Consider the following 12,307-nt stretch of genomic DNA (forward strand, 5'->3'; position numbering starts at 1 on the left):
TCTCTCTCTCTCTCTCTCTCTCTCTCTCTCTCTCTCTCTCTCTCTCTCTCTCTCTCTCTCTCTCTCTCTCTCTTTCTCTCTCCCCGTTCCCACCCTCTGCTTTCCTCCAGCCAGCGGCAGCCGGTCTAATTCCCCAGACGGGTAGTAATATCCGCAACAGACATGTCCCGCATACTTAGCGCCGTGTTAGACCTCCCCGATGGTACTCCTCTGTCTTTCTCTGCCGGAACCAGAGGCCACTGACCGAGTGTTGGCCGGTTAGGGAGCGTGTCCGTGTATGGCGTGTGATGTCAGGGAAGGGAAGGGCGGCAGGGGCGGGGCGGAGAGGGGAGGGGGTGCCGGGCAGCAGTGCGAGAGATTGCGGTGGCCCGGCCAGCCAGCCTCAGCGGTGGCTGTCCCAGCTCGGTCAGAGCGCCGATGGGCCGCCGGGGAATTGAATCGAATCGCCGACCGTTTCGTCCACCCCCGGGGAAATTGATTGAGTTTGCCGGCTGTCCCGGGGGCGTCTTTTCTAGCAGGTGGTGGCCGCTCCAGCAAAATAAACACGCAGTCAAAGATGGCAACAAGGAGAGGGAGCCATAAAAGAAAACCGGACGAAGCACTGACTGGCAATATCATTTTTCAGCACATGTTGGCGGTTAGAACTTACCCCTTGTTCCCCTTCCAGGAAAAGGTGAAGATCTTCTACAGTCATGTACTCTTTATTGGAATGCCTGAAACATACAAATATACAGGAGTTAACTAGTGTCGCCTTTTTAGTTATCTAAAAAGGCGCTATTATCAATATGAAACAGCGTGCTGGCGTACAAATTAGCATTATAGCAAAGGTAAAACACATTTCATGGCAACAAAGTAACAAACGTGTTTCAAGAACTTTGCACAAAAGATAAAACCACACAATAACTTACATCTTTCTACAATTATGATGCCATAAAGCAGGACAAATTGTTGCACGAAAATAAAGTGCCGACATAACTGGACACAGAGCAGCTAATTTGTTACTTGAAACTCCCCACTGACTCTATTTTAGGGCTCCAATCTAGCCGCGAGAAAACACGAGACACTAATTTGATGAATGAAAGTGTGCTTCCACACTGAACCGGGTCAGACGTACAACAAACTTTAGAATTACCTGAGTAACAAGAAATAGATGTCGGGACGGGTGGCGATCTCCTTGAACATGTCGATAAACTCCCGACTTGTGAGCATGCCCCTGACATCGCCGTCCGCCCTCTGGTTATCATATTCCTGAAACGAGCGGGAGCATCAACATCACGTCAAAAAAAAAAAAAAAACGCATAGAGTGAGCTGAGGAGGGGGTTGCCGTCCGCCCTGTGGTTATCATACTCCTGAAACGAGCCGGAGAGTCATCAGAAAATATATATTCAACTGACTGCACTATGAGGGGATTAGGTCGGTGTATACGATTTAAAACACCGTCATATGATGGCGGACATGAGGGAGCTGCTGTTGCACGCATGTATCAGTTAACAGGAAATAGCAAAAAAGTGCCGCCATTGGACTGTTTTCAGTTAATGCTGTTCAGCATTTAGAGATCAATTGCCTGTATAGTGTGCAATATGCATGTGATCGAGCTTCAAGGGGAAAAGTCTGTTCACTGAGCTCACAAATTTATTCCATGGACGTATGGTCATAGGCCTTCAATAAAATCCAATGGTCATTGGCCTCCGTTTGCAAGTGCGCATGTGCAAGCCTTGCAAAAGCCGCTTTTTATAACGGCTGGGCCGATTGGTCTCAAAAGATCGGTTAAAAGGGTGAACGGCACAACCCAAGTTATCGTTTTATTTGTAGTTGTCAATATCTACGCTGCTTTTGTATAACAGGAATTAGAGTGGATAACTTCTCTTCTATTTGCATAGATTACGTTCATACGTCTGCCTACTGATACTGCTGAATCGGAAGTAAGGCAATTGCATTCAAATGACGCACGTTCTGCTAACGACATGCCCTAGCAGAAAATTAAAACGACGAATCTGTAAACAACGTGGTGATTAGGACAGAAATTGCATTCCATCACAACCCTAACGAGACGTTAGATCTCGCAATATCACTGAGATAAAAGCCCTTTTAGCGAAAAATGTGATTCCTCGATTGAATAAAAATGAGATGCTGGTAATATGATGAGTTTATCCTTTATCAGACGCTTCAAGTGTCAGGTCAAGTTAAGCTTAAAAACACGGGCAAAATCAGGGGCAAAAACGACGACGGCGCAACGAAACAAACACTACAGATTTTAATATACCTTCCCCCCCCCAAAAAAAAATAAGGAGACAGGAAGAGCAAATGGTGATATCGATATGACCGCTGTGTGTGCACAAACTTAGATATTCAATTAGAATGATAACTGAATAATAGGGCCATCGTTATTTCAGGAGCTCATTGGAATATGACACATAATAAATGATTTCCCCACCTTATTGTAAATATTTTGAGGTGTAATGTGAAAAAAATCTGCAATTAAGCATTAACATCAGGGTGAGCATCAATAAACGATGAATCTCGGCAGCAACAGCTTCTGTTCATCCGCGCCGGACAACCAAGGCATAGGTAAGCCGTATTCAAGTAGTGCGGCACAGTGTGATTTCAGGCGTTCGTGTCATGCGGTACAGTCTACCAGGGGCTCCGATTCGCGAAACGCTTTCGTGCCTCGCCGCTTAGTTCAGTGTCCAATTCTACCATCAGTGGTGTGCCAGCTTTCAACTCATATACCATTCCCTGCAAACAGTGTTTTAATACGTGTCTCTGTGGAGTTAAAGCCTTCACGGTAATACAATCGCGTTGCAAGTCAACGGTGATAAAACGGATCATCCCGTTAAGGAGCGGAAATAGCCAGATTAGGGTGGAAAAGGCGGTTCTTATCTAACATCAAGCCAAGGCTGTATTAATATTGCCGAGCCGGAGGCCGGCCCTCTTCACATCAGTCATAGATGAAGCCGACATGAGGTTGGCGGATCGTGGATGGATTGACGTTTTAGAACTATTGAACTTTGCCGAGCTAACAGTTATTTTAAGATTATTTTCGAGCTTCGCTTTAATTCAATTTGGTAGAAAGTTAAAAGCATGCTTCATAAAAATGAATTCATGTTATGTTACTATCTCCGGTTAACCATAGAGATCTTATATTATAAGATCTCTATGCGGTCAACAACAAATGTGCATAGTGCCTCCTTCATTATTGCCCCACAGATAATAGAACCGATAAATAATTAGCTATGGGATAAAACGGATCATCACGTTCTATAATGTAAACTATCATCTATTATGTTAACCAGTGCACGTGGAATGCGTACGAGGAATAGGAGCCAACCAAAATACTGAAACGGCTTAAAATACAGCGACATCATTTCGTACACGCGTTTTCGCGTGGTCAGCGCCCTAGCATTCAATCCGAAGCAGACTGCGTCTATCTCGGATCTGATGACGTCACACATATTGCCACTATGGTGGGTCCGGTGACGTCACAGCTGCCAGATTGCCGTGATGGTGGGCTTTACTGTGGTCGAGATCGATCGGATTGGCCGGCGGGTCGGTCAGGTCCGGGTCTGTCGGCCCCGTGGCCCCGTGGCCGGTCAGTCTCATGACTGGTCTCCGTGGTAGTCTTATCTAAGCTATTCAGCATTTGGTAGCTCCGGTGGCATCAAGTCAAGTTCGCCGCACACTTAATATTCCACTCCACTCCACGAGGCAAGCTTAGCTGTTCTCAGTCAGCGACAAAAAAAGAATCAGTCGTGTCATTCTTATTTTTTTTTTTTCAAAGAAAGTCGCAACTAGTAGTTGAAGTCATCGTAGCTCTCAAGCAGTGACTATATCTCGAGCACAAGCGTGCGTCGATGTGTGAGTTGATGTCCAGATGAAGTGCTGTCACGCGACGGTGTCTTTCAGCTGTTCCCACATCAACGGTTTAGATCCTAGAAGCTTGCAAGGGGATTCCCTCTAGTCGAAGAAAACGAGTTGAAGGCAACAAGCTTCCAACTCGTTCAATTGTCAAAATGCCTTCAACGACAATCAGGAAAACTGTACCAAAAGAGGTTTTAAAACAAATTTTAATTTTTATACCTTAGCATACCTTAGATATTCATCGGCCAATCCCGATAGAAACAATTATGCACTTCAATCAACCCTGAAACATCGGTGAAGACAAAGCTCGGTCAAATATGCTGAATTCCCCAGAACCCAAGCATACACGACGAGGACATCCTTGTCATGACACATACCCTGACACTCCATTTCCTAGCTGGTCATACACGAATATTGGCGGGAAGTAAACGTCTCATTAATACTGCAGCCTGCCTGTCAAGGAACAATTACCTCACTGCGGTGTACCGCAAGAGGAAGAGAGCTACACGCAACAGTGCAACGCGCGTTAGCCCGGTGTTCCTCCGACGTCTGTGCGACACGCGTACTCCGCCCAGCCAATACAGTTTGATCGAAAAGCGACATCAAGATTCAGGAAGTCCCCGGGGCCAGATTTAGTTCGCTCCGACAGTATGTATTGAACACTAAGGGGGATTCCAGGAAACCATCTGATCTGCCGAGAGTGAGCGTTCAGTTCAGTGGAGAAGTGCTCCGATGCGTCGCAGCAATTGAATAGCTAAGGCGAACGGACTCAGCTTTAAATGCAGCATTTTCTAATCCACACACATTAAATATAGCCTGGTGAGGCCGAATGCAGCCAGCAGTACCAAGACTTATGAAGCTACAAACGCAATCAAGGGAGCATTAAAATGCAATTTCGGAAGTGATGTCGTTTCACGATTTCTATTTTCCGTTTCGTTTGCTGGTCTATTTTCCCGATATTGCTCCTACTGGAAGTTGTTTCAGCCCGGAGTTGATCTCAAGACGAAATTGAATCATTTCGTTACTTCAGTCCTTATCTCCGTAATTTTCCTGTGTAGTGTACTGGATTTGTATTCAGCTGGCTAGCCCCGTATTCTAGTCCTTTTCCGGTTCCGTTCCTCGCAACTAGGCAGCCGCCTATAGCCAATAATCTACATTGGCGGCACTTATGTTCGGGCAACCGGAAGCACTAAACAACCTCGATCAGGCAGAACCGCGAGAGTTATGGGGGATGGAGAAGCATCCGCATTTTAAGGCAAAATGATCTATAAATGTGAAATATTGACAGTGGCGGTGGCGAGGAATACATTGAATATATCAGCAACGTTATAACTAAAAATTGGGCTCATACAAGATTTTAGACAGACAGTTGTTTTCATTTCTATCTACATGAAGCGACATATAACCTTTTCCATATTGAATGTCAGATCACCCGACACCCAACACCTGTGCGTCCCCATGTGGTGACTCGACTATTTGGCTGTCCCTACCCGGAAGGCGTGTCGCAACAGAGTTCCAATGCAACACCGAAATGTCCATCAGAATGACCGACAGTCCCGGGGAGTGTCAGACCATCAGACCGCGTTAACCCGCGCCCTGGTGGGGGGGGGGGGCTATTTTTTGCCCCCCCCCCCCCCCCTCCAGACTTTTCGATATATCTCCAGAACCGCTGCGCCGATCGTCACCAAACTTTCAGTACCCTCCCGGACATCAATTTTACACATGGTGACCAAAAATTTTTCCAAAGGCTATGATAGGTTAGCCGGAAATGACGTCAGAGTGACGTCATGTTCTGCCGTTTTCGACCCAAAAAAGGGTTCCGCGGGAAGAGCTGTCAGGCCTATAGCTTTGCAAATACAGAAAAATGATAAGGACATAAAAGCTGTAAAATTGACAGGGCTACAAAACTGCTATCTGGGATTTTTGAAATTTTTGGATTTTGACCCCCAAAAATCAAAAAATAGATTTTTGGGATATAATAGTCAAAAAATCCAAAAAGTTTTTTGAATTTCGCAAAAACCGGAATATATGTGATAGTCCTTACCGCCTTCCATCCACATACCAAATTTTAGATTGATACCTCTTTTTTTGGCGAAGTTATAGCGAAAAAACTGTTCAAAATTGATGACGTCAAATTTTCAAACTCAATTTTTAGCAATTCTAGACCTCGTAGCGCAAAACAAAGACCACCATTAGACTCCCCGTGACGAGCTGCATCGAATCGATACCAATTTAATGCAAAAATATCAACTTTAAAATTTGACCTTTTTTGACCTGACCTTGACCTGACCTCCACCAGAAAGTGACCTAAACCGTACCTGATGGTCTTATAACCAACACCATTGGGTTGGAAATGAAAAATTGGCCATAAAACATGCATCGCACAACCTTAGTAAAGTTGGGTTCATGGGGTGACCCTTGGTGACCTTTGGTGACCTGACCTGTGACCTGACCTGGTATGACCAGTGACCTCTAATAGCAACATATGTACTAGACAACTGACGTCTTATCGCTGATTTTCGACAAAATGCGTTTTATTCGGTGTTATAGCGCTTTCCCTAGAAGCCCCGTGAACGGTGAAACATTTTATCTTTGACCTGACCTGTGACGTCATCGGTGACCCCGAGGTCAATGAAATTTGGTTTCCTTCGACAAATTTGACAGGGCTATCGAACGCCGTTTGAATTTTGCGGATCCGTCCAGTAGTTTCGGAGATACGAGGGGGGGGGCAAAAAATAGCCCCCCCCCACCAGGTCGCGTTATAAACAGACCCCACCAGGGCGCGGGTTAATGCCAGCCCGCCCACCCAGACGGGGTGATATTTACAGCTCCAGACATGTCGCCAATAGTGGCCATAACAGTCCACCAGGAAGCTGTATTCGCGCCCGTGCAGGGTGCTATAAATGCCTAAAAGAACGCAAGTACGCACCCCAAATGAGGCTGGAGCTCATTTTGGGTTGCACTCACGAACGAATAATTAATAAATGTATCTATAATAGCTCACATTTCATGTAAAAGTATTTTTAATTCAATGGAAATGTCAACATGGTATAATGCGCAAAATGCATAATTTCAACTGCCAAGAAAATTTGGCTGGTAGGTAATCAAGAAAAATGCGTGTTTAACCCGCGCCCTGCTGGGGGTCCTGGATTTCCACGCCCTGCTGGGGGGGGGGGTGTTTGAACACCCCCCCTTGTAACTCGGCTCCTGGGCCACGTAGCGATACGCGGAAGGCGGCGTTCGAAAGAGCGTAAAAAATAATGACGAAATCACTTCGGTCAATTTTTTGGTCAGGTCAAAGGTCAGGTCATCAGAGGTCATTGAAGGCAAAATTTCGCCGATTTCCAGGTCGAATGTCGAAAATTTCCAAGAAGCCAACGCATAACTCGGGAACCAATAGAGCTACAGCGCCGCGGAAAAGCGCATTCGATAGCCCTATTAACGCCCTTTCTGAGTAATTCTCTCAGATTTGACCTAACGTCAACGGTTTTGCCTGCAGGGGGCAAAAACTGCAAAAATAGCCGATTTTTTCGAAAACAGTTTTTCTGCAATAACTTCTGACCCAAACCTTGTACAAGCTTACTTTTACCGGCATCGTGTTCCTCTCGTCAAGACGCATCGAATGAACTATAACTTGACCTTGAAAGGTCAACTTGAAAATTTGACCTCAGGTCAAGGTCATGACCTGACCGGAAAGGGTCATGTTGCATATCAGTCGATCCGTATCGTCGAGCTGAACACATCTAAGGCGTTTTCATCGCTCTAGCATGCCTCTATCAAAAGTTATTTGCGAAAAACTGTTAGATACCATTCGTGACCTAAGATGACCTCAGGGCATAAACAAGGGTCACGGACACCATTTTCAAGTTCAGTGTGTCTAAACCACTTGTAATTCGGTGTTTGGGAGTGTTTATAATGTCTTTCATCCAAAAGAGGCGCATTTCAATTTTCTCCCATTGACTTATAATGGGGAGGTCGCAAAATTGACCTGACCTTAGGTGATCGATATCAAAATTCTGAGATATACATTTTGTACATGCTCTTGCTCTTAGCAATCGCTGAAAGTTTCAAAGCGATCGGTCACTCGGTGTAGTTATGACAGACATTGAAAGTTTTTATGAGGTGAGGTCACTTCAAGTGACCTGGTGACCTGACCTTGAATGACCTTGGTCTGAAATTTTCACAACATGTGTAGAATTGATGTATGATAAGGTGTACCAAAAACGGCGGCGCTCCGCGCCGCCGTTTTTGAGATATTTGCGAAAAACCACAAGGGGGGTGTTCAAACACCCCCCCCAGCAGGGCGCGGGTTAACAGGTCAGGCATTTTTCAGGCTATCTCCAGAACCCAAAGCCTGTATCATCTCTACCAACGTCGCGCTGTAAGTTGTCAGTTGCCCTGCCGACCGCACGCACGCACGCGTGGTGTCGGTGTCCTCCTAATGAGCCCATTATTAGCGCTCCGTGGCGGGCCATCCATCTGGCAGAGTGGTCGGCGCTGTCCCGGGGGCAGCCGGTCGCCCGTCCCCCGGGCGCTCCGTCCACGGGGCCGCCCGCTGCCAGCGGCGGCCTCTGCCAGGACAGAACCTCGTGACAGCCGGTCTGGTCCATTTATTTCAAACCACCGCCCGGCCTTCTTCCATTCTTTTCTACTGGTGAACTTGCCCAGCAACAGCGTCTCGAAAAGTATGTGAGACAGGGGGGCATGAGCACGACTAATGCATTACCTTAAATTTATTGACTCCGCAAAAATTAGTTTTGGTGCTAGTTTTGCGCAGTGTGCACCTAATGTGGCACCTAATTACCTATATTTATGGCTTGTTGTACTTGTATGTGACAAAGCATTGAAATTTCGTTGCACAAAAAAGCAAATTGATTGACTTTAGCAGTTGTCGCAGTTCAACAAAAGACTAATGGAGCGGGTCTGCGTGGTTCATTCATTAATAATCGCGCTGCCCTTGAACACCATTCAACAATGATTATGCAACAGGTTTACCCCAGGGATACTGCTCGCTAGCATAATGTTGTCATGTCCCTATCATCTGCAAACACGCTCGTGTTATTACATACGGGCAGATAGTATCCGCGAAATTTGGCCCGCCGCGCGCCGCCGATAGCCAGGGAAAGCCTGCCTCCGACGGCGGTGTATCGATATGGAGCTCAAATATGGAAGATTGGAAGGTGGATATGATCTCCGACGCATGGAAACCAAACTTCGCGACCCAGTTTGGGCAATTTCCGTGCTCATGCAACGTTAGACGATACACGAGCACCAGAAAAGTGCGACAAAAAAATACACCAGTTTCACCTCTATTACCTCGATAGCTCACAAGGTATTGGTAAGTCTTGTAGCCGCTCTTCATGCATTATCGCTAAATCATGTCAACTGTGTATGTAGTCCCGGCTCATTGAAGTTTCGATGGTCAAAACACGGCCACGTGATCCTGAATGTTTTCAAACACCGTCTCACCCGCCGGCTCAGCTCACCGACGGCGGAACTAGTTAGTTCAAACAAATCACGACGGCCCAAAATTAGCAGCTGCCTTCGACAGAAAGTTCGTTTTCTTCCGCATTGCAGATCAGCGCCTAATATTTCTTTGCATTATCAAAACTAGGGCGTCCCTAGTCTTTACAATAAGGGGAAATATAACCCAGTTATTGAAACATACCTCCGATGACGTCACTGACACTGCCATGGGTCTGACGTCACCAGGGTCGCTTCTGATGGTCATAAGAGCATCGGCCCGCCGCCTGCACCGTCCACCTCCGGGGAAATCAATGTGTGTCTGGACATGGCTGGCTCGGCGGGTCACCCTTAATACCAGCATCAGGCCAGCTGTCCAGTCGCAGCTACTCCAGAGAGTGGGAGAGAGAGAATGGGAGAAAGAGAGGGAGGGAGAGAGAGAGGAAAGAGAGGAGAGAAAAGAACAGAGAGCAGAGAGACAGAGATAGGAGAGAGGAGAGGCGAGGAGAGAGGAACTAAGGGAAAAGGGTGAGATAGAAAAGAAAAGGGAGAGAGAGGAGAGAAAGTAAAGGAGGCACGCAAATTCAATCATTCTCAAAGGAATGGCTGACTTTCTTCTGGGTGTTCGCAGTACGCCTCTTTGAAGTAAAACCTGCAGTATAAGCCTGGGTTTTTATGTGTTTATTTCGCACACAGCCAGCCTATTTTTCCATTCGAAGAAGTTTTGTATGTTCTGTCAGCCCAAAGTAGGCAATGGACGACCATCGATAAGGCAGCAGTCATTTATCGATGGCAACCGATCTTCGAGCGTCAGACCACTGGGTATTCCATAGCTGGGCCGGAGGGACAAATGTCCATTAATTTCAGCCAGCCGAGGATATATATCTTGCCCGATAGAACGTATTGCTATTTCAAGAAGAAATAGCGCATTTTGTTTGCTCGAAAAAGCCGTTTATCAACTGACACTGTATAAGGTTACTGAATGGGACCCATGAGGATTTATGTGAATATTTTCGTTCAAAATATGCGCATTTTCCATGATCAACAACTCTGTGTAAATCTATACTTTCCGCTTGTCTTGATTCATGAGCTACTTTTTATCAATGACGCGCACATTGCATAATTCTCCATGGCATGCTAATTAGACAGTAATATGTACACGACAATCGACATCTTAAATATTTGGAAGATTATATGAACGTAAGGCCACGACCGAACCCACCACAAGTTGGACGACAAAGGTACAGGGCTGACTCCAGACTAAGTCACACTGCCGGCATCTATGTTTGGACCAACTCCAGCCATTCCGTCCAGCCGAGCGCATTTACAGGGCGGTTTATATGGAAACGAACGACCTAAGGGCACTGCACTGTTCTGTCAACAGTGGCCAAGGCGCCCATACTACAGAAAGACACGCCAGTTGCCATTCACGGCACATGCAAACAAGACGTCCATTTTCCGAGCATTATATCGGTACAATACTTATGAATTAGAGTCACGGGGTTCTTCGAAGAATGACGGCAACGAATTGCTTAAAATAAGTCAATGGAGCGCATTCACGACATGCATTCTGTCACTAGGTGAGAGTGTGCCGCAATAAAATACCATTATCGATTCGGTCACAATACAGGAACATAGTTTTGCAGCCTCCGTTTTCCACTACTTATTCCCGCAATGACTGTGCAAAATGCACCAGCCGCCGCCTGCTCCCGTGAACCCTAATTGACCTCGTCCGTTCGTATACACAGTAAGAGTGCAGATGAGTGCGCCACTCTGCAAGAACTTGATCACATCCGCACTTTTTTATCGTGCTAGGTTCTGTCAGCATCATATGAAGAAAAATAAGCGATATCGCTGATAATCATCAGGCTTATCATGCTGACGTTATATAAAACGCTTGTTGAAAAATGCCGCTTTATGGTTAGGCGACTGAACATGCATTTCCACTTAACATTAGGCTATTCAATGCTCGGTACCTCCATCGGTAGCCCTCAGTCCATCCAATGCTGATAGGGTGCAATCCATGTTCCCTCTAACCAGCTAGCACCCATTTTGGTGCACACTCCGCCCGTGAATCCTGCATATATATAAATTTAAGTTTTTGTTTGATGCCCCGCCCGTGAACCCTCACCCACTGCCCGTTTTTTATGCTCCCCGTGAATCCTCTCACTCTTCTCCAGTTTTTGTTTGATGCCCCGCCCATGAACCCCCCACTCACCGCCCGTTTTTGTTTGATGCTCCCCGTGAATCCCCCACTCACCGCCAGTTTTTGTTTGATGCGCCCGGTGGTGATCTGGGAGTTGAGTCGTCGCATCAGCTCGATGGCAGCTCGTTCGTCCAGCAGTGCCAGGTCGTCTCCGGCAGCCCGGGCGAACATCTCTGCCAGCCAGCGCTCCCGCACGGCCGCCTTCTCGTCCATACCGTCCGGAGCTGCGGCGGGGCGGGAACGGTAGTCAGAACAGGAGCGAGACGCGGGGCCGACGGTTAATCAGAGCGCGGGCTGAGAGACAGGGTCAACAGTGGCAGACAGTACACGGGCTGAGAGTCAGGGTCGAAAGTCAGTCAGAGCGTGGGCTGAGGGACAGGGCTGCTAGGAACAGAGCAGTTACAAGCGATGGACGTGTCCCGAAGAATGTTGACTTGGTAGCGTGCTTTACGTGTGATGTTTGTCCGTGTAGTGTTTCAATGCGTGATAAGAAAGTTTCAGATTAAATAAAGCAATGTAACTTAAGTTCCTCAGTAAGTTTGGTAGGCAGGCCAGACATCCCATCATTAAGGCATGCATAATAAGTGCTTATCAGCGTAATCAACTGCCGGTTTAAATGAAGTCTTAATTAAAAACCAACTTTTGTTTAGATGGATTATGCTCATTCATGTTCTAACCAGATAACATGTCTTCCGAATGAAATAAAGGTCGCCATTTACACAATCTTACACCAGTTTTGCCTGTCGGGAGCCAGTTCTCGTTAAATTCTATAAGCGAGAC

General features: G+C 46.6%; 1 protein-coding gene across 1 annotated transcript in view; it reads right to left on the reverse strand.

Annotated features, from left to right (window-relative positions):
• LOC122368044 (inactive phospholipase C-like protein 1) overlaps positions 1-12,307 on the reverse strand; it is a 74,770-nt gene that overhangs the window by 36,536 nt on the left and 25,927 nt on the right. Inside the window, 3 exon segments of the mRNA XM_043341640.1 lie at positions 650-713; positions 1,133-1,248; positions 11,582-11,751. Of these exon segments, the coding sequence (XP_043197575.1) occupies positions 650-713; positions 1,133-1,248; positions 11,582-11,751 (350 nt within the window).

This window comes from Amphibalanus amphitrite, unplaced genomic scaffold (genome assembly GCF_019059575.1).
Source record: "Amphibalanus amphitrite isolate SeventyFive unplaced genomic scaffold, NRLGWU_Aamphi_draft 000917F_arrow, whole genome shotgun sequence".
Lineage (NCBI taxonomy): Eukaryota > Metazoa > Arthropoda > Thecostraca > Balanomorpha > Balanidae > Amphibalanus > Amphibalanus amphitrite.